General features: G+C 40.4%; 1 protein-coding gene and 1 long non-coding RNA gene across 2 annotated transcripts; one reads left to right on the top strand and one right to left on the bottom strand.

Moving 5' to 3' along the window:
* The first annotated feature begins 694 nt into the window (after window positions 1-694).
* On the top strand, window positions 695-6200 carry LOC116184374 (uncharacterized). The gene is made up of 4 exons (XR_004149145.2): window positions 695-766; window positions 2911-3079; window positions 4904-5019; window positions 6025-6200. It is a non-coding gene; the product is annotated as an uncharacterized LOC116184374 (long non-coding RNA).
* Window positions 6201-10373: 4173 nt separating this feature from the next.
* CIMIP1 (ciliary microtubule inner protein 1) lies at window positions 10374-14344 on the bottom strand. The gene is made up of 4 exons (XM_021553569.2): window positions 14234-14344; window positions 13371-13452; window positions 12555-12653; window positions 10374-10749 (listed from the first exon to the last, which is right to left on the bottom strand). The coding sequence occupies exons 1-4, from the start codon at window positions 14269-14271 to the stop codon at window positions 10618-10620; spliced, it is 351 nt and encodes a 116-aa protein (XP_021409244.1). The 5' UTR covers window positions 14272-14344; the 3' UTR covers window positions 10374-10617.
* Between the last annotated feature and the right edge of the window lie 7787 nt (window positions 14345-22131).

Here is a 22131-nt window from a genome sequence, read left to right as displayed (position 1 = left end):
TTTGCAGAGGGGAGCCAAAAGTTATTAATTTCCTACTCTGCTTCCAGCAGCCTGTTTAGATTGGTTTGATGCCTAAGCCAGGCTGCAATTGAGGTTTGTGCTTTGGTTTCCCTTTAAGTTCCAGTTCTCTGTACACTGTTCTGTTTGCAGCATTTGCTTGACATGACTGTCTGGTGTGGGTTGCTGGTGTTTTTCTGGAATTCCTGTGTGTACAGAAGCTAATAAAGGAACTGTCAGCTCAGAAGGCCCATAAATACAGTTCTAGTGGCTTGGGACAAGAAATGCAGAGATCCCTTGGCCAAGCCTCTTCCATGGAATTTCTGATGCTATTTCAATTCATTTGGTTTCCAGTAGCCAACAACCACTGGGGTCAAGCAGAAGTCAAGGTATAAAAATTCATGGCTATGAGCTCCCTTACCTATGAGCTGCCATATGTTAGAGGAATGATCTAGACCATAGCAGTTGTCTTCTGTCCCCTGATGAGTGTTTGTATGCATAATTCAAATGTGTGTGTGTTTGAATTCCAGCTTTTATTGATTGAATTGGGCTCTGATAATAAACAGGATAAATAAATCAGAAGGGAGTTAAAGCACTGATGTGCTTGGGGGGTTGGAACTAAAATGAGTGCAGTGACCTCGAGCAGGATGTAATTTCAAAAGTGCCTGAAATATGCTGATGACACAAAATAAGGCAGGGGAATTTGGAGGGGCAGAGGAACAAAACAAACTCATTCAAAGTGATTTGGATTTATCAGGATTGCAGGCAGGTAAGTGGTTTATGCAGTTTATGTAGGGAAGTGTGAGGTAATGAGGCCAGGGACCAAAAGTAATGAGAGTGCAGTGAGAGTGGTGTGGAATGTGGATCAGAGCTTGTGGGAGGGCAGGTGCAGCACTTGTCATTGGTGTCAAACATGCAGGAATCCTCTGACACTGCTCTGGCAAAGCACAGACCTTTCAGAGGTTGAGATGTGTCTGGTGGTTTGTACTTGAAGAGAGAAGAATCCAGCTTTTGATGTTGCAGCAAACATGAACTGAGCTGCCTAACAGTTCATCACACTGATTTCAGACCTAGAAAAATTTAAAAATGCATTATTTTGGACTGATGAGTGCCCTGACAGCCACAGAAAAGCAGAGATAAATTGCTGAATCCTTCCAGCTGGCTAATCTAGAGGTGGGTTCTGTGGTTTTGAAAGTACTTGTTTTCTTCTGGTTTTCTTTCCTTTTTAATCCTAATGTCTATTTTAATTTTTTTAAATGTTTAATTTATCTTCTAAATTGTAAGCTTTGCATTTTTCCTCAGTTGTGGCCAAACAGCTTTTGAAACCAAATCAAAGGCAGAAACAATAAAAGGAGAGCTCTGTGTTGAATTCCGTCGATGTCCTTGCAGCTTTTATTATTTTGATATAATCCATATTACTTGTTCCTGTTTAAAAGGGCTTTCTCTAACTTGACCTAAATGCCATTTTTACACTTATTTTTCACTCAAGAAATTAGATATTTGAAAATATAATTTTCCTGTCTTACCTTTCAGTGTCCCTGTTTTACATATATCCTGAAAGATTCCCAATAATCCATCATTAACAGTATCTTAATGCCTATCACAGAGACTTCTCTTTTCCTTTGAGCTCTCCGTGCTGCATCCCAATCCTTTATTGTCTGGAAGTCACAGGTTCAGGTTGCCACAGCTGAGTAAGACAGTGAGGAGCTAGAGGGAAAGCAGAACTGGGAAGGACAGAAGCTAAGGCAAGTCACAAATAACTTAATCTCCTACCCTAATCCTCATGTCGTATCAGAATTAAATCAGGAATGGTGAAAGAATCCTTGGGGAAGTAAGAGATGCACTTGGGATTTTTTCTTTTTGGAGTATCTTCAGGGGTTTGTGGCCTCTGACTGACACGGTGCCCCTGCCTGGGATACTGGGAAATGCTGGATGCCCTTTGAGATGAGCTCTTCCCCCACCCAGACGTGAATCTTGCTGTGATTTTGGTGTTGCTACAGTAATAAGGACAGAAGGATGCCCTCCATGTTGTGGTATCCATTGGTTCTCCACAGCAAAGGATCAGTGTTGGCTGCAATCTGCAGCCTCAGAGTTCTGTTGTCAGCTCAGGCTGTTGTCACACACTTAGCTAATACCCTCCAGTAATTTTATTTCTTATTCACATGCACACTTCATGTCCTTAGTCATTAGACTGAAAAATGTTAACCTTGTCATAGTTAGTGACTGGAAGCAGAAAAGTCCATTTAATTCTCAGGGGAATGAATTCTAATTTTCTGCTTGTCAGAAAGTGGCATTTTACATATTTTTCTCTTTTCTTCCCCACCAGTTTTGTGCTAAATTTAAATGTGTATGTCATAGGAATAGACCTGTAGTCAGTGCTAAACACCCCAAAAGCCTTGGCAGGGCTCCAATGTCTGAGAGTCTTGACCAAGAGCTGCTGCTAAAGCTCATTTCAGGCACTGCAGAGAATGGGGGGGTGAGATTGGAAAGTTAAGAGATAAGAGGTCAGCACAGAGGGCACATTAACATTGCATGTCATGATGCATTTTTCCCCCCAGCAAATATGGAGGATGAAAAGCAGCTCATCTGGAATAAAATGTCCAATGAAGAAATAAATTACGTTAATCAAGCAGAATAGTACTAACATTTGTCATTAAGGTGTGACATCTTCTAATTAGTGCCACAAACTACTGTGAGCCTTTAAAAACCATACTGGTGGGAAGGGAAGTTGTCTGCAGATACTGTGTTCCCTGTTCTATGAAAGGGAAGAGCTTGTCTTGAAAAATAGATGGCATTTATGGCAAAGAGAAATAATCCTCCCACAGATTACAGCTGTTCACTGCATTGTTGTGCTGGTGGTCTTATCAGTGGATGTTTTATATGGTTCTTTTTATTTTTTTTTTTTTTTTTGAGCATTTTCATCAGGCTGTTCTGAGGAGGACATTGTGTACTGGGAGCTGGATGTATTTTGAGAAAGAGACACCACTACAAAAAAACTCGAAGTTTAAATTGCAAAGATGGATGAAGTAAAAATGAGGGATGGTTATTTTGCTTTTTACAGATGGGAGCTGAAGCAGGGGAGGTGAGTGTTGTGGCCAAAGTCACCCTGGGAGTCCGTGGAATTGCATCCTGATCTTTGAAGTGCAGTTCCAGTATTTTACCATATATTGTCTTCTGTTCCCTTGCTGCTGAATGTGGATTTGATATGCACATGTGTAATGAGCCAAGCATGTTCTGCATATGTTTAGCCAAATTGTGACCTCAGGGACATGAGGGGAGCACTCCCTGGTCTGGTCAGGAGGGCTTCCATGGCTGGGCTCATCCAAGGACTGCAAAGCAGTGTTGGCATTTATGAAATTAAAGTTTGGTGTTTTAGCATCTGTGGGTTCTGGAGAGGCCTGGCAGGGCAGTGGGTGATGCTGCATTGCTGATTGTGTGACCCCTTGTACTGTCTGGGCACCAGATGCTGCTTAATGATTAGTGTGTAACAAATTAATAAATCAATGCACAGATAAATAAACATCCATTGCAGGGGCCTCTCAAATCTCTCTCCTCTGGGGGAGAAGGGAGACCTGCAGGCATTACATTCTTCACTGGACACAAATGCCTCTAGACTCTGTGCTATCCTGACACCTTGCAGAGGGAATGTGTACTTGAAATTAATTATATTCCATAGGTGGTTCAATATGTGGTGGAAAAAACCTGACATTTTTGGCTTAGTTTTGCTGTGTGCAGATGTTCTTGCAGAGAAGGATGAGTGGTCAGCACAGTCAAAGTGGGCTCAGGAGGAACAAGTCCTGCCCTGAAGGGCTTTATCCACAGGGTCTCATTGCAGACAATACCTTTGAAGTCTAAAGATAAGATCTTGTTGCCCAAGCTCCCTCTGTAGCTTTGTGGAGAACAATAAATGGTGTATCATTTAAAGTCTGAATTTGGACTGCAGTCCTGAAAAAATAATGCATGTGGCACATCAAACACCAGAGGCTGACCTGAGCCTCTCTCAGCCAAAATCAGGCAACAAATTGAGTTACTGTGTTGTCATCATTAGGCTGTCAGAAGCACAAAAACTTCTGTGCATCTGGCCTTGTTTTTCAGGAATAAAGCATTTAAAGTTGGTGTGATATATTATGGAATGCAGGTAATTAATGTCCTTGTAATAACCAAAGGGAGAATTCAGACAGAATTCAGATGTGGTTTCTGAATCTGTACAAACACCTACAAATCCAGAATGGGACAGGAGAGTAAATAAATCCCTGACTGGCCTGACTGATTTTTCCATTCTTCTTACATAAGAAATGTGTGTATATTTCTGTGCTATGCTTGGTCTATAATTTATGTATTGCAATAAAAAATATACGTGTGCATAATTAGATGGGACAATAAAGAAAAGCAGTTGATGAAATTGAATTATGCATAATAAAGCTGTAATTTTCAGGGAAGGCTGTAGAGAAAGTGAAGCTTGTTTGTTTTGTTAGTGTTGTTAAAGACCTGAGCTGAGACTAGAGTCTTGTAAGACTTTGTATTTTTACATCTCATGGGCTTTGGGCAAGACCAGGTGAACAAACCAATATTTTGGAACCTGAGGTATAGGATAAACTTTGCAGTCTGCCCTTATGGGGACTGTTCAGGAGGCTTACAAGACAATACTGTGTATCTACTTTTCCACAGTAAAAATGTATAAATCATCATTACAGAGCCCTTCTTTAAATGAGGAAGATTTGGCTCACTAGGTTTGAAAAGCCATTCTCATATTTGGATGCCTTTACACATCCATGACTATTCTGCATGTACTTTATTCAGCTTCAAAACAAGTCCACCACACTGCCAAACACACACATGAGATGCATGTAAAATACATTCAAAGTAATTGCAGTATTTATGTAATTTGGTGTCCTGTGTGTTCCAGAAACCCTCAACAGCTGGTTAACTCCAGCAGGACCAGCGAGCTGAGAGGGGCACAGGGAGTGCCAGGGTGTGGCTGCCCAGCAGAACCAGCCAGGTCCTGCCTGTCACTGCTGCCAGGTAAGGATGGATTAGCAGTGACTCCAACAGTGCAAATGAAAGGAAAATGGAAAGCAGATTTAGGAAATTCTTTCTCCTTTGTGAGTCTTTCAAGTGTAGAATTCTGCATCTATGCATGCAGGGCATTTTACTTGAGATTTGTTGAGTATGAGGAAGGTGGTTCACTCTCAAGTTAAACAACTCTGGCCCAAGGTGGAGGAGTAAGGCTCAAGCTGTCCATTGCTTGTGGCTATCCCAGTAAAATACTGATTTTGCTCAGCACTCCTACTTTAAACAAACAGAAGGGCAAACAAACAAGGAACCTGGTTTGGTCAAATCTATGGCAAGAGCTTTTCTTGTTTGCACATAAGTAACTGGAATTATTGTGGACACAGCTTCTGGGAGAACAAAAGCATCAGCAGTGCTCTTTGGGAACCAGGTTGTTGTCCAGTTTGCACTGCAGTGTGTTCCCTTTACCTGGCACCTGGCTCAAGACTCCCAAAAATTGTAGGTTAAAGTGAATTCTCCTACTTTAAATATTCAGGGCCCATCTCCTGGAGCAGAGTTCTCTGACCCAGCAGCACCACTGCCCCGTTGTCCTGTGCAGAAGCAGCAAAGCCAGCCTGACTTCTCAGGCCTTGGGCTTAAGCAGCAAGGGCTGGTTTGTTGCCATAGAGAGCTCCCAGCTTTGCCTGTGACTGCAGGCAGGGAGGAAATGAGATGAGGGAGATCTCCATGTCCAAGTGAACCCATAAACCTTGTCCTTCCTCATGTGCTAGTCAGTTGGATCTCAGCATCTCCTGAGAGACTGTAGATGTGTGGGGGTTTGTTCATTAACCGCGGCAGTGCCAGGATGGAAGCTGTAACGCACATGATGGGAGCAGAGAAATCACACAGCTTTTGTGAAACAAAGGACATGGCTGGGCTCTGGCAAGAGGAGCATAATGGCTGTTTGTATTTTCCAGACAGGGATTGGAGCTCACTGGGTTTTTTTGGGGCTCTTGTTTTGTTTTTGTTGTGCTCCAGCTTTTAAGGATGAAAATGTTGTGTCTGACGCGTGTCAGCGAGCAGAGGAGATTCACGAGCAGAGCTGGGCTCGTCTTGCTCCCCGGTGAGGAATAAAAGCATTGCCCGTCTCTCACTTCGGGAGGAGGAGGAGGGGCTGCGGGGAGTGAGAAGGCATCGTCGGGTTCGGGTCAGGCTGGAGCATCGCGGATTCGCCGGGTGTCACTCGGCAGCCTGGAGGCATCGCTGGCAAAGGCGCAGACAGAAATGTGCGTGCAGGGCTGGGGGGCGAGGGCTGCCATGGCTTGTTTGGGTGCAGGGCTGCTCTCCACGTTTATGATCTTTTGAGAAAGCAGTCAGGAAAATGGACTGAATAAAGAGCCCTTTATTAAGGAAGCAGAGAAAATGGCCACTTCTTCAGCCCTGTGTTGGAACTCTAAATGATGCTGTTAAAAATTTAGATTAACAAGAGTTGTGTCCACATTTAATCCCAATCTGGTACCTGCAAATCTGATTTTGCACCCAGGGAAGCTGCTGTCAGTGGTGCTGGGGGGAGTGAAGGTTCTTTGTTCTGTTTATTTCTTCATGGTTGCATTTGTTTTTGTGCTTTGAAGTCTGCAGGTTTATTTCAATATTTAGTGATTTTTTAGTTTATTTCACTTCTTTAGTGAGGCAGATAAAGCAGTGAGGGGGAAAATATGAGGAAAGGGGCTAAATTCAAAGTCACTTGGGCCACATACACAATCTGTGACCACAAGGTGTAAAGGTGTAATTTCTGTTAATAAAAGCACATTATATTGACCCATCTCTTCCAAATTTCAGCTAGATCTCATATGGAACTGCAAGGTGCTCACCTGAAATAGGACACATGAAGTTAACAGAATTGTTATGTTTTAAAATTATTTCTCAATACCATTAGTCTTTTCCGTCTATGACTGAGGAATGATGTTTTGTTCACTTCCAACCCAATCAGTTTCACAGTACAACACCATCAATTTCCAGTACAGTTAAATTTATTCCAGTATGGTCCTGTGAAATGGTCTGACATGCTTTCAGCTAAATGACAATTTGATGGGATGTGAAAACCACAGGAGTCAGGAAGAAGGTAATAGTCTGTGAGCAGGCCTTATCTGTCTTGCTACAAGAGCTCGGCTTCAAGGGGAACAAAACACAACACACTTAGAACCTAAAGCACGGGAGGGCTGGGCTGGGCTTCACAGAGGTTTCTGATCTGGCTGCCAGTGACCCTATTAGATCAATGTTTGTCACTTTGCTACCTTGTACAGTGTGGAAGGAACCAAAAAGAATCCTTCACTAAAGGACGAAAATTATGTGTGTGAATGGGGAACCTTATGTCTCTGAAAATTATAATAATGTAATCTACATCCTCTGCTTTGTAAGGAAACAATCTCAGAACTGAAGTTACCTCAGGCAGGCAGAGCAGCCAATAGGATGGACTGGAAACAGGAGTTTGCTGCTCAGGCTTAGGACTGCAGAGTGTCATTGGGATGTCACAGATGTCTCATGCAGAGCACTGAGGTTTATTCTCCAAGCTCCCTTTTAGGCCTTGGATCACTTGTCTGTGCACAGACTGTGGATGCTTTTCACTTTGGTTCTTTCCAAATGTACAGCAACTCTTCTATGGTGATTGCAACCTCAACGGTGCAACTTACTCAGAATCACCAACAATTATGATCTAATTAAAAAAAAAAAATCTTTATTCTCTGTAAAATTAATTTTAAATAAATAGCAATCTTTTGACTCTGGGTTCCTGGTAAAATATCTTGTATTACTGAAATTATAAATGCCAGTTTTGTGCCAGTTCTAACAGCACAGAAAAGAACACATTGTGAAGCAAATCACCAGGTTTTTGTCCCCCAATTTTGTTGTTTGTTAAGTGAGTGCTTGTGAAAAAGATAATTTTGATTTCATTGTTCTTCAACTTAAATGCAGCTGCCATTTAAGCCTTTGCTGTTATTCCATCACACACCCAGAAGAGCACCTGCAGGGACACATCCTTGGTGGCAGATGTGGGGCTGACCTGCTTCCAGCTCTGGTGCCTGGGTATCAGTTCCAGTAACATTTCTGTGTGTGCAGTTCTGAAAGACCCTGCACAGCTCTTCTGTAAAATGAGTCTGTTAGGAAAGTTTACCTGAAAACAACACTAAAGGCCAGATGGCTTCAGCTTTCTGAGAAATTTTTGTCAACCAAGGAAGTGCTCTGCAGCTCCCTATGCTCACTAGAAGCTTTGCAAAAGACCAAATGAAATTTTGGTTGGAGCATCAAAGACATCTAAATACACTTACATCTTGTTCTCATATTTTGGTTCTGCTCCGACTTGCACAGAAACACAGGTCAAACACTCTTATGCAGATTTAAAATTTTATACAGATTTAAATTTGTTTTGTTCTGCTGCACTTTTGAAGTGATTTAAATTTGTTCTGCAGCATTTTCTGTTGTATGCAGAGTTTACTGACGCTGTCCTGACCTTGGAGACGTGTGATATTTTACATGTACAGTGGCATTTATGTACCCAACCAGGCTCCAATAAATAAGTTAATTTCCACAAATTAAAGGCCAGGTTTCAAACATAACAAGGTGATACAATGATTGTGTAACGACCTTTAGGATTCACAACTGGGGCAGATGACTGAGCAGTCCTTTGTCAGCTGCAAATTCACAACTTCTACAGATTTTTTTCATGTAAAATATTAGAAATTTTGGGGGAAAGTAGTCAGGTTTGTAGTTTCACATAACACCAAAACCCTGAATACATGGGACAAATAACAACTGACAGATTTATCATAAAGAAATGGCTTGAAATACTGGGTTATATTCTTTGCACATCCCAAATTAGCATCTATCAAAGTATCTCCTGGAGTAGAGGTACCTTAAATGACAGAATGTACAATACAAAACCCTTAATGTCAGGACAGAGTTAATATTCAGACATTGGAATAAGAGTCAGGAATGTCCAACTGTAGATGCTGGACAAAGGATTTATTTTGGTTTTCAAAATTAAACCATGGGTCATCTGGATTTGGATTTCACTTCATACAAACATCCAGTGGGTGTTTGGTGTTTTGATTCTTTAATATAACTCTTTAAAAGCCAGTGAAATTCCCTTTTTATTTGGCCTGAATTGATGTAATTTAATTGCTTAAATGACACATCAATCATTTTTATACCTGTTTATATAAATCAGACAAGAATAAGATCTTATGACCTTAAAATAAACTGATGAACCACATACCACATGATTTAAATAAACAAGAGATACAAACCTGGCAATGACAAGAAAGCACACTGAATTTAAATATTTTTCTTACAATTATCTTGGCTGTCCAAAGAACAGTGTACACAGGTTATGGTTGGTAGCTAAACTACCATTTATCTTCAATTTTCAGAGTCTGATTCCAAGTTATTCCTTATTCTGGTTTTTAAGTAAAGTGTCTGAAGTTACTTCTGCTATGTGTTCTCCTTCTGGGGTAATCTTTCCAAAGGATATGACTCACTTCTCCATTATTTGTAAAGAGTATGGAAAAAAAGTAAAATATTATTATTTTGTGGGCATTTGGAAATGGATGTAAAAAAGAAAAAAAAAGGTGGGATGTTGATCATTGTGAGTCATTTCTTGGGAAGAAGGGAAGAACAAACACTGGCTGCTGCCTTACTACTGTGAACAACACAGACTTAGTGCTGACTCAAGCAGAAGATATTGATGGCTGCAGAACACAAAGGAGACCTTGCAGCAGGGTTAAAGAGGAAAACCTTTCCCCTCTAAGTGATAAGGAGTTAGAGGGAGCTGCCTGTTTTGATTTCTTGGAGATTCTTTTTTGCTTAAACAACCTTCTGGTTTGAACACCTTGGCCAGTCAGAATTATATTGTGCAAACAGTCTGCTGCAGCTCAATGAGTTTCCTCCTGGGTTTCCAGAAATCTTCAGGTGCACAATGAAGAGCAAGAGTGAACTCAGGGCACTGAGGGAGTGACCCCAGTAACTCCCAGAGCAATCAGCTGCTGGCTCTGAGCATCTTTCCCTGGTTGGTGCAAATACTGGTATACACAAAATGGAAACAATCCATTGTAACCCATTTGCATACTGATGGAAAAGCCCTGTTTTGATACCAAAACTGAATTTCCAAAGTGACTCTGTGTCACTGTGGCCTTTGTGTACTTTATTTCTTTACTAGGAACTACTCACTTATGTAACTGCACAACATACCTGCAAGGCACACATTTTATGTGTATTTTATGAGAAGAGGTTTTCATGGAGAAACAATTGTAAAAATATGCATTGTCATTCCAACCTCCAATGAATATTTTTAAATTATAGTCTTATTAGTGCTAATAAAAATAGTACATGCTCTGTGATCTTTATCTGAGTTTATTCATTGTTATTTTGAAGTTACAAGCAGAAGCTCTGAAGCAGATTTAGCAGCTTGGATGCCATAGATTCAATGAAGTAAAATGAAAATGTTCACACTTCCCCAAAATTATTGTGGATTTTTACATAAATAGCAGAAATGCTCAACAGTCCACTATATTTCCTTAGGAATGCAGATGGATCTTCGTGCCTCTTTATTTCATAATGTCACTCAGAGGGCTCACATGGTCACTTCATACTACAGACAGCTCCTTTGCAGCTTTGGATTTGATAATCGTATTCAAGTGCCAGTGCAGGAACACCTGACCTCCAGCCAATAAAGCCCTGGGTAGTTTTAGGTACTGGAGGAGATGGAAGCACCTAAAATCAAAGTAACATGTAAAACTGAATGATGAAAAGGTTTTTGGTTGAAGTTTCTATCATACAACATTTGTCTTTTGTGCTGTAGTGTTCTAAAACCAACAATCAAGTCATTGTTTAGTAGTGTATGTTGGAATGATTTTTTCCCAAGTTTGGTTCAATACTAAGGGCTTTAATTGTTTAATATTATTAGAATTTAAAAAATTATTATTATGTATAGAAAAAGTTCAAGCCAAAGATAATCATCGTCATCTTTAAAACTAACTAATTTCTGTAAACAAGAGAAATAGTGTTCCCTCCTTGCTGTAATATATTTGGTAACAATGCCACTATGGAATAATAATTTTAAATCCAAATGCTGAAGAAATTACTGACCAAGCTGGCTTTTACATCAGAACTACTTATTCATTCTACCTTCCTTCTACTTTAAAAGATGGGTGAGCAGCAAGTTAATCTGCAACTAATCTAGCTAAAAAGGAAACAAAACAAAAGCCAACAGACTCTGTTCAGTGACTGCTGTGCTTACTTTGGCTGAATCATCTCAATTGGGCACGTTCTATCATTTCAGCATCTGGGGACTTAGCAGAGAAATACACAGCAAGAGAACAATGTTTCAGTTCTCTTGCCAGAGTTGCTTCACTTTGTTCTTTGGCCAGGATAAGAAAATGTTTATGATATTTAGGTGGAGCAGTTCCTCAGAAAAGATAATTTTTATGGCCAAAAGTGCCACCCACTGAGCAGGATAATGAAGGAAATCATGTCCCACTTTCAGTCTGGGGGAGGGGACTATGCAGAAGCTTTTATTAGTCTAACCTAGAGAGAACAGATTTGAGTGCTACCACAAGGTAAATGTGCAGAAAGACAGCTCTGAAAAGGATGTATGAAACTTCACTATGAATATGTAAAGGATGACCTAAATCACAGCTAACCCTTCTCTTCCTCCCAGTTCTGAGGTGAAATGGAAACTCTGTGCACCGGGCTCTGCTCGCCTGTGGAGCAGCTGATAACTGCAGGATTTGTTAAAGCACCAGCACCCTCACAGAGCTGGGACTCGACAGAAACTGCAACTAGATTGAGACTGGAGGTTTGGGACAAAACTGAAGGACAAGTAGCAGTAATGGCAGAAATTATGCCATTTCATTTCTTTACCACACTCAGCACTAGCTCTGAATTTTTATTTTAATTTAATCTCAATAAAAGCTTTTACTACTTCCTTACCTTATCTCTCCACCCTTGGAATCCTTTGAAAGAAAGCTAGTTCAGCAAGGAAGAATTTCCAATCTCCTTTATTGGACTAACCTTCCTTTTCATTAGCATATTCTGCTTCCCCTTTTGTGAGTAAGTTCCTCTCCAGTGTCACTGCTTTAGCTGCCTGTGGACTCACCCTATTCACTGGTGATCCTGACACACTGTATTTATAAATTAAACCATCAGTCGCATTCTACTCTCCAGCTGTTTGACAACTTTAAGACTCTGAATATACATATAAATCATATAAAAGAAAATAATTATGACTTGGCTTATTAGAACTGTCTTCTTACTAATTTGTGGTACTGAAGAGGACAGTGGTATTGTCTCTGACAAAAAGCAGACTCTTAAATAAAGGTAGAAAAATTACAACCATATCCAAAGGGCAATTCCTTGTCTTAAACAAATGCTTTTAAAGCATAGTTTGGCTTTCAAATGCAGTTTACTTTGACCTTTAACTAAAGACCTCCCTCTATAAGACAACTGGTTTTCAGAGCTTGTGTGGTTTCTTAAAACAGATGTTGTTATATTGCAATTTTAAAATCTAATTTTCTAACCTTAATGTATTTTTCCACAGGTGTCACAGGGCGAACTTGCAGGTGATCTGGAAGCTGTAGCTTGGGCTTTGCAGCTTCTTTCTTCTCAACTCCAAGCAACTAAAACCAAAACATATTTAAAAAGTGGACTCTTTATCTTTAGAAATATACTGTAATATGTGATATCCACACCATTCCCCTCATAGTTGCATATGAACTTCCTATTCTTTCCACCTCAAGCAGGATTACTTATTTCAGTGCTTTGGAAATTACTGGATTTTTTTTGTTTCAGAAGACATGCACGCTACATTTATAACTGCAGGGACTGCATCAGTCCTGTTCTTTAGCAATGAAATACTGTGATTCCAAATGTAACATCATGTGCTACTGTATTCTAATATCTAAACATCACTGAGAAGAGACATCTCTCCAAACATTTTCATTTGTTGTAGATTCCCCCACTGACAATTTAATTAGCTGGAACCTTTTCCCCTAGATTTTTAAAATACCATATGGAGAGACAAAGGGGAAATATTTTCCTGTCAGTGTGCATCTAGTACTTGTTAGCACTATTAGGAGTCATGCTTCTCAAGAGAAATATATCAGAATATGCACAGCATATAAATTACCACTTGATGTATTTTATTCAGAAGAAAACTGAATATTTGAACCATTTCAAAAGTAGTGCAGTTGCTACCTTAGATGCCAACGTAGTAAAGCATACTCAGTACACTTCTAGTCTTCTGTGCTCTCATAATTTTGTGTCCAGATAAATTTTATGCACAAGTAGATTTCATGTGTTGCTAATAAGCCATATTACATGCCATTCAATTTTACCTCTTCAAGAGGTGTTTTCAAAAATCCCCATTTATCAGCCCATCTCTTTGCAGCATCTCCTTCCCTTTCAACATGCTTCTTCCTGAAACCAACAAAAAATATTTAAGATTACTTTGAAAACTTTCATTAAAAAAACCGCCGAACACACCAACCAAGCTGCTGATGTCACAAAGCACAGCAGTTTAGCTGGAATCTTTAAACTTCCATCTCAAAACAGCAAGTTTATGCACAAATTATCATTAGCTGAGTCAAAACTAATGGGAAAATACATTCCAGAGTTTGAAATACTGCATGTGAAACAGTGAACGGTGCATGCAAACACTGTTTTTACACATGAAACACTGCATGTGAAACAGTGAACGGTGCATCAAACACTGTTTTTACACATGAAATTGCATGTGAAACAGTGAACAGTGCATGTAAACACTGTTTTTACACATGAAATTGCATGTGAAACAGTGAACAGTGCATGTAAACACTGTTTTTACACATGAAACACTGCATGTGAAACAGTGAACAGTGCACGCAAACACTGTTTTTACACATGAAATTGTATGTGAAACAGTGAGCATGTAAACACTTTCTACACATGTAAACGCTTTTAAATCATGTTAAGAAGCGGAGGAGGTTGAAAAGTAAGCACCAATGTAACTTCAAATACACTTTCATTTACTGTGCTGACTGACGAGATGCCCCCGACCCCGCACCCGGCGGGGACGGAGGGGCGCATGGAGCCAGCTCTAAAATCCCTGACTCTTTTAAGAGCATCCCCAGCTCGTTGAACAAACAGAACTCTTCCAGCGCGGAGCTGCGGGCCGGGAGGGGAAGGCGGACGGCGGCAGCGCTGCCTGCCGGGCTGTTACCAGTAGTTGTCCTTCGCGATGAAGTTGGTGGGCTCCATCGGGCTGGCCCCGGCCCCGGCGCCGCCTCAGCCCGCCGGGCCCGCGAGCCGCTCGGGCGTTGCGGGGCAGCGGCGGCGGGCGGGCACAAGATGGAGGGAAGGCGTTCCGTGAAATGCTGGGGCGTGCCCGCACGTTCTCCGAGGGGAAGGATCCCCTCCTCTCCTCCCCTGGGAGCTCTGCGGCGGCACCGCAGCCACATCTCAGGGGGGAAAAGCAAAGTAATTCCCACTCGGGGCTGCTTTCTCGAGGCCCCTCAGGTGGGCACAGGCAGGGATTCATGTGGGGGGCACAAGGTGGAGGGAAGGTGTTCAGTGACATGTTGGGGAGTGCCCACACACTCTCCGAGGGGAAGGATCCCCTTCATCTTTTGGACCTCTCTGCTGGCACCGCAGCCATGCCTCAGGGGAAAAAAAAAGCAAAATAAATCCCGCTCGCTGCTTTCCCGAGGCCCCTCAGGCGGGCACGCGGCGGTCAGAGGGACAGGGATTCACGTGGGGGGCACAAGACGGAGGGAAGGTGTTCAGTGACATGTTGGGGAGTGCCCACACACTCTCCGAGGGGAAGGATCCCCTTCTCTCGACCTTTGGGAGCTCTCCGGTGGCACCGCAGCCATATCTCGGGGGGAAAAAAAAATAAAAAACCAAAATAAATCCCGCTCGCTGCACACGGCGGCCAGAAGAGGAACGGCCTCGTGTGGGCGGCGCAAGATGGCGGAGGGGCGGGCCTCAGGTAATGGGCGGGGCGTGTGAGAAATAACTCGTAAAATTCATTAACGTTGAAAGCGCCCGCACGATTTTTGAAGGGAAGGATTACCTTCTCTTGTGTTTTGGAAGCTCTCAGGTGGCACCACTGCCATTTCTCCGGGGAACAAAGACAAAAAATTCCCCCTCCTTGAAATTCCCCCTCCTTGCTTTCTTGAGGCCCCTCAGGAGGTCAGGGGAAGTGCTCAGTAATTTTTTTTGTGTGTGCTTAAATGAAAGGAAAACTCATTTGGGTTAAGGTGGTTGAAAGCTTCTTTTTAACCCGCTGTCCTCTTCTGAGTTCCTCTTGCTACACACCAAAATTGGTTTTTGATAATTTCATTGGGAAACAACACCAGTCCTGTGAAATAGAGTGTCTGTCTGATCTATTTTTCTGATAAATGTCCCTCACAAGCTACATGCCTACGACAGCAGTTTTGAGAAAAATCTCAACATATTTTATGGCTTCTACGTGAGAACCTAGAATATATTTATGGCTTGTAAAGGATTCTTTGTGTTCCAATATATTAGTTTTTTTGGTAATTTTATTTTCTTGCATTTGCTGGGTAAAGTATTTCAACAATGACTGGAGCCAACTGGCTCTTTGCCCTCGTGGATTTAAATGGTTCCCCAACCTCTTTCATGTTGTCTAGAAATTGACTTGTGTAAGCACCCTGAAAATAGTTAATGGGACTCTCACACTACTGGGCACTTATTGTCCTTTTTAGAAAATAAATGTAGGAAGCTTTTTACTTCAGCTGAGTGGTTTAGAGGCAGTGTGTTTGAATGTTTAATTACTAGACTTCTTAAAAAAAAATCCAAAGTACCTAAAGTACTTAAATATTTGAGTACAAGAAGACTATATACATTTATTAGTTATTTTAGAAATACTAAGAACCTCTGTTTGAGTAAGAGGAGAATAAAAATGCCTTCTGTAGTTCTAAAATAGCAATTAATACTATTCTTCTGGGTCTCTGAAAATCATTAGAGTATCAACAAATGGAATATTTCAGTAACACACCATTTTTTGATTCTCTAATTGATAATTAGGCTTGCAATTAAATCAGCTGGGTCTCCTATCACACCCATAAATGCTTGCTTACTCATCGTCCTACTTAATTAACTCCTGCTGCTTTGTCACATTTATCTCAGGAGTTTTCTTATTGCGCTGATGCTTTCCTTGAAAAAGATAATTTGTTAATGAAACAATCAAATCTGCAGTTTACCGTGTGGCTTAAAGTGCACCAGCATTTGCCAAGAGAGATGAAACTTCTCACACTAACGCTGTGGGAATTGGACTTTGTTGTGTTCGAGTTCAGTGTGTGCCCAGGATGTCCCAAATGTTCCTGCGGTGCTTTGGCTTTTTTTTTTGGATGTGTTGGGGCAGCTGGCAGCAATCTGTTGGGCTGGAAATAGAGCAAGTGCCCTCCTCTGCTGGCAGGTAACAGCAGAGAGGGAGGGGGAGCGAAGATGTCCCCAAGGAAATTTGCAGTGGGGTGCACCAGTGCGTGTTCTGTGCGTCTCTCGAGGCTGCACCTCACACCCAGAAGTGCCGTCTTCACATCTAAAATTTGAAGAGCAGCTTTGTTATTTTCTTTCAGCTGCACTAATCTGGTGTCTTCCCCTCCACATCAGCAATGTCAGAACCTCTGAAAGTGAAGGTCTCTGCTGAAGTGTTTATAGATCCATTTATAGATCCATGTGTATTATTGTAAATGCAGGAGAACCGGGTGGAAAGAAATGCTGATGTCCGATTCCAGTTCAGAAGGCTGGATGCTTTCTTTATTATAACTATACTATAATACATTAATATACTATTTAAAGGAGATACTAAAACTACAAACCTACTTTTTCTAACTACCAAATTTAACTCAGTCCCAACTCGTTCCCCCTTCTCTCAGGTCCAGCATAGGGGGATTGGATTGGCCATCAGGCTCAAACAATCCTCACCAGAATCCAATCAAGCAATCACCCTAGGTAGACAACTTTCCAAACACATTCCACATGGGAAAAACAAGGAGCAGAAATAGAAATTGTTTTCTCTTTCTTTCCTCTGTGCTCCTCTATGAAAAAATCCTGAGAGAGAGAGAAGAAAGTGCCTTCCACAGTGTATCTGTGGTTAGGCTTTTGCATTGAAGATGTTTGCAAAAAAATATTAGTTAGTACTGGCAGTTTTGTGTTTGCTGCTCCGCAGTTTGCAATGTGAGGTGTGGAAGTTTAAAAGAGGAGTATCTGAGCATAACTTTGGTGTCTTTTTGTAATGTTTTTACATAATATTTCCAATGTAGGCAGCCCGAGACTACCTTGTTATGATTACTGTGATTTAAGTAATGAAATCCCATTGACACAGACTGGTTTAATGCAAAAAAGCCCTGCTAAAGTCTATCACATCAAGACCATGTTAATTGAAGTTCCTGAATTTCCATTTATGAATGTAATCCAATGGCCTGGTTAGAATCATTATATGTTGTGGCAAAATTTAGAACTCTCATCTTATTGTGGCTGTAATTATCCAGTGGCTTTTGAAACAGAGGGCATGTTTGTTTTCCCAATGATAATATATTCCTTTTTTATCCATAAAATGGCACTTAGAGCTACAGCTTTATGCAGATTTCTGTGCTTGAAAAATTCAATAATTCCTGGAATTTTATTTGGTTTTGAGCAGATTAATTACTTTTTATTCAAACTAAAGATTTACATGAGAGACTGCTTTGCAGTAAACCTGATGGATACGCTTACATTTCTGTTGTTCTGGGTGGAACTATACATGCCCTCCAAACAAAATTATTTGTTTTATGGAGACCTTTGTCACTTTCAAAATGCAGAAGTTGTTTGTCTTAAAACCCCTGAGTCCCAGGCATTGTCTCGGAGCACAGCTCCCCAGTTCTGCTTGCAGAATGCTGCCCTGGTGCAGTTTCAAAGAATACAGCCACCACTTGTAGCCACTGGAGAAATTTCTTGTCAATGCCCATGTGCAACACTTAACAGAACTCTCCTGCTGGTATGAGAACTTCCTAGGCAACATATGAATTAAAGATGAAGAAGACACAATTTTAAATTTTGTTGCATTGCATAAGTTGAAATCGAACTCTTCATGGTCTTTGAAAGTATTTTTTTTGTTTCAATACAGCTCATGCTTCAAATTAGAAAGTGTCTCCTTTTTTCCTTTTGCCTGAAAGGCAGGGGGTCTGGGACATTTTAATAGCTGTCATAGCCTGCTCTGCAAATATATTATTGCTGCACAATAGTTTCTTTGCATGAGAATTGCTTAAATGATTCAAAAATGATTGGAAAATATATTTCAAGTTTTAATTTTATGCACAGAACATTAATGAGCAGTGCCCCTTAGAGACTTGCTGTCAGTTTAACATATTCACAATAATCTTAACACAGATGTTATTCCATCGAAATCCTTTTAGAGGGAAGAAACCAGTAATTTTTCCTTAGAGAATGTCAGAAAATATGTTATTGTTGAAAATTACATTTTGATCCCGGAATGCCATGTAAAAAAATCATTGCTAAGAAGAATAAGTAGCACATTGTTTCTGAGGTAAAATGCATGTGAAACTTTCTTGAGTCTCCTGTAAATTTTAAAACAAGTGAATGTTCTGTTAGTCTCATGCAATTTTGCTTCCCTTGAGGGTGATTGCAGGCAGTAATGGGATATCAGCATCTAATTGTATTCTAATTTAAGAGTATATTTGTTATAAGTTCAAATTTCTCTATTTGTAGCCATCACATGATGAAGTTATTGTCTCTTGGATACATTTTCCTCTACATTCTGTGAGCATATATAAATTAAAATACTTGCTAGAAAGAAAGTACATACTTAGTTTTTGTTGGAAAAAGCTTTAAGTACTCTTTCTGTTTTGTGTTCTGTGCTATGCCTATGTTTTCTTTTTTCTCTTTGATGCACTCATGGTCTTGCCTGAGAACAGCTCTGAAATTATGCTGGTACTATAAAATTATAAGATTGTAAATATTATGTTGCTCAATATTGGAGGAAGATTTTTCTGTTCCACTTAATCTGAACTGAGGTTGATCTCCAGTGGAGGAGCTGTAGCCAAATTCCCTGGAGAGACCTCAGGCGTATGGGAGCGGTGTGTGGGTACTGTGAAGGAGGCCATTTGGGAAAGTGTTGGATGACTCAAATCAATGGTTCTGCAATTTTCCCAGGTTCTAAGAACACTTCTAGGACTGCATAATTCAAAGAAGCATAGTTGGGAGTGGAGTGCAGAGTGCACCATCAGTTCTGTGCAGAGAGAGCTGGTTGGAATAAGTCCCATCAGATTTTTTAGAAGTTTGGAGGAGGAGGAGGGTGAAACATGAGGGTGCAGTTTACCCATGACCAAAAGCAGGAGAATTTCCAGTTCTAGTCAAAGAAATGTTTCAACCTCTTCTTGGGGAAAGAAGCAGCTCCTACAGCCCCTCAGTGGGTACTTTGACAGAAGGAAAGGTTGCAGTTAGCTAACACACAAAGTGGGATCTGGGTTTCAAGTCTATTTTATGAGCCCTGATGCACGGAATGGCAGAGATGATGACTGAGTGAAACTTCAGCATACTGCAATGGAATATCCTCTATGAAACTCTATTTAGTTTGCAGAGGTAGATGTCTTGATCTCCAATAGCTTTTAATTTTTCTACTCTGTACAGAGAAAATCTCTGTTTAGATTATGGTAGAAAATAGCTGCAAAACTGTAAGCATACACAAAAAAGGCAACATTTCCAAATCTTTGCTTTAAATAGGATATATTTTACTTAAAGTAACAAGCCTGGAGAATGAAATTCCATTCTGTTGTGGAATACAAAGAGAAAGAAACGCATTCAGCAGCAATCTGTTGTTTTAATAGCACAGCAATGGGAGGTCTTGGGATTTAAATTATTCACACTGTCATACTTGTGTCTAGGTTCATCCTATTTTATAGTTAGTTGCACTCAAAAATGCTCAGTTTTTTGATGTGTGCACTATAGGTAATGTTGCCATAGTGAAAATGGGTGTACAGTGCTCTAGTGGGAAAAAGCATAAATCTATTTTCTCAGTATCAGTAGTATTGGTATTGGGAAAATATAGGCTGTTAGTATTAAATTTAGGTTAGGATCTTGTTGCTTTTCTTTATCCTGAAGGTGGAAAATATTTTTTTCCATTATAGATTTGGAAAAAGTATTTATTGTTATTAGCTTCTTCATTCAAGGTTTGGTAGCTTTCTTTGATCATATTTGCTGCTCTTTATGTAAACTGTGCCTTTCAAATGAACCTGAAATGTTCATTGCTGTAAGGAAAATCAGTGCTTAAATAGGTGGTGTAACATGATATATGCAATAAATGGTAAATGATTAAGCACCTTAATGTATCTATAGACCTTGGTTTAATAGTGCTTTGACTAACCTGGATTATGACTTATAATTTGACACATACGCATCCCAATTCAATCAAAACCTCTTTCAGTGCCATCTTAAATAGTACCCACTCATGCAGACTTTCACAGTAAAGTAATTATGGGGGAAGGGGGAATTGTAAGAACAGAAAGAAAGTTTACTCTTCCTCTTTATAGTGAAAACAAATGTGTTTTTCTCCAGAATCTGCCAAGCCTGTGTTTTAATGATTTAACAGATGGAGTTGGCACATGTGAACCTGGAAGATGCATCTGTCTGATTTTTCCAGTCTGAGGATTTTTTAACTGCATTAATGGCACAGACAATGGTAAAATATCACCTCCCCAGGCTGCTTTGCTCTCCTAACACATAATGTCTTTTAAGGAAAAAAAAAGTGATAGGAGACTGGGGTGAGCAAAAGGCCAGAGAAATGAGGATTTGAAAAGTTTAATATTTTCTGTCTTTACTGCATTAAGCTTTTAAGCCTTTCACTTTGAATTTCATGTGTATATGGTGTGGAAACAGAAATTCTACCCAGGCAACATTATGTGTGATCTCAGGGTTCTATTAATTAATGGTTTTAAATAAACACCATTTAAATAAGGAGACCAATAGCCACCAGTGCTTTGTAATAAGTAATTGAATTGAAGTGTTGCTTTTCCAGTTTGATAATTTTAGTTTATGGGGGTTAGTTCTTGCAAAGGTTCATGAAAATCTTTAGATTTAGCAATCTCATTTAGTCACTTGTACTGTTCATTCAATAAGGCAATGCAGATGCTTAACTGTTTGGAATGAGGGCTTTAATTTGAATTTCTTTTGGACTGGAAGCCTTAGCACTCACCTGGATTTTCTGCTGAAACCAATGGAATACCTGTGCTAAAATCCTGAAGTCTCTTGGTTGTTTGCACTGAGCTCTGGGATGACTCTGCAGATGACCCAGTGTGGTCCTTTCTACCTGTCCCGTTCTGTGAGTCTGAAATGCCTCAGCAGTTCACAGGAGTGAACTCAATGGTGTCTCTGTAAGAAAGTCTTGCTTCTGAGGAAAGGCTTGTCCAAGGGCCATGCCAGTACTCCTGTGAGCTGCCCAGCTGCTGGCACGAACATGAGGGATAAGTGCTCTTGCTTGTGGAAGGGCCATTCATTCTCATTCTGTTTGTCAACAAAAGTGTTGTGATAAAATGAAATTATGTGCTCTGGGCTGTGAACTGTCCAGTAATTGCTTGAACAGCACCATGCTTTGTGGTTCACATCAGTTTTACTTTACTACTGCTGAGAAAAAAGATTTCAAGAGGAACTTTTTCATTGTTAATGAAATTAGCAGAGCTTTTCTGTCTATCACTGAAAAAAATAAAAATGACAGTGAAAAGGGCAGAAAAACTTTTGCAAATGCTCCAGAGTCTCAGTTTTATTTTTTGCTGGAGGAAAAGGTCTAGTATAGAGCTATACATCAGAAATGACTGCAGAGATGTGCTTCACTTATCTATCTTTGGTTCCACACGTAACACACTAGGATTTATTCACTGGTCAAATGAGGGATGGTATCTCTGTGAAATTTGCTTGGCCAGTGTTATCACATTATGAGTTTTCAGAAAAATCTATTGAAAGTCCATGCAGATATCCCACCTGCACTTCCTGGTGAAATGGGGAAGGAGGTGGAGCTTGTGGTTCTACAGCTGTGTTGTCTTCTCTCTCTCATCTCCTTCAGGCTCTGTAGCACTCCAGTGTTGATGTCATGGACCTCTTTGA

The sequence above is a fragment of the Lonchura striata genome, chromosome 17, assembly GCF_046129695.1.
Source record: "Lonchura striata isolate bLonStr1 chromosome 17, bLonStr1.mat, whole genome shotgun sequence".
NCBI lineage: Eukaryota > Metazoa > Chordata > Aves > Passeriformes > Estrildidae > Lonchura > Lonchura striata.
Note: the sequence above shows the minus strand (reverse complement) of the source record. Positions and strands in the feature narration are given on the sequence as shown.

Coding starts and splice junctions, on each gene's coding strand:
- CIMIP1 (XM_021553569.2), bottom strand. CDS start 14,271: ATGGAGCCCACCAACTTCATCGCGAAGGACAACTACTG. Junction 13,453..14,233: donor ATCGCGAAGGACAACTACTG/GTAACAGCCCGG, acceptor TGTTGGTTTCAG/GAAGAAGCATGTTGAAAGGG. Junction 12,654..13,370: donor TGAAAACACCTCTTGAAGAG/GTAAAATTGAAT, acceptor TTTTGGTTTTAG/TTGCTTGGAGTTGAGAAGAA.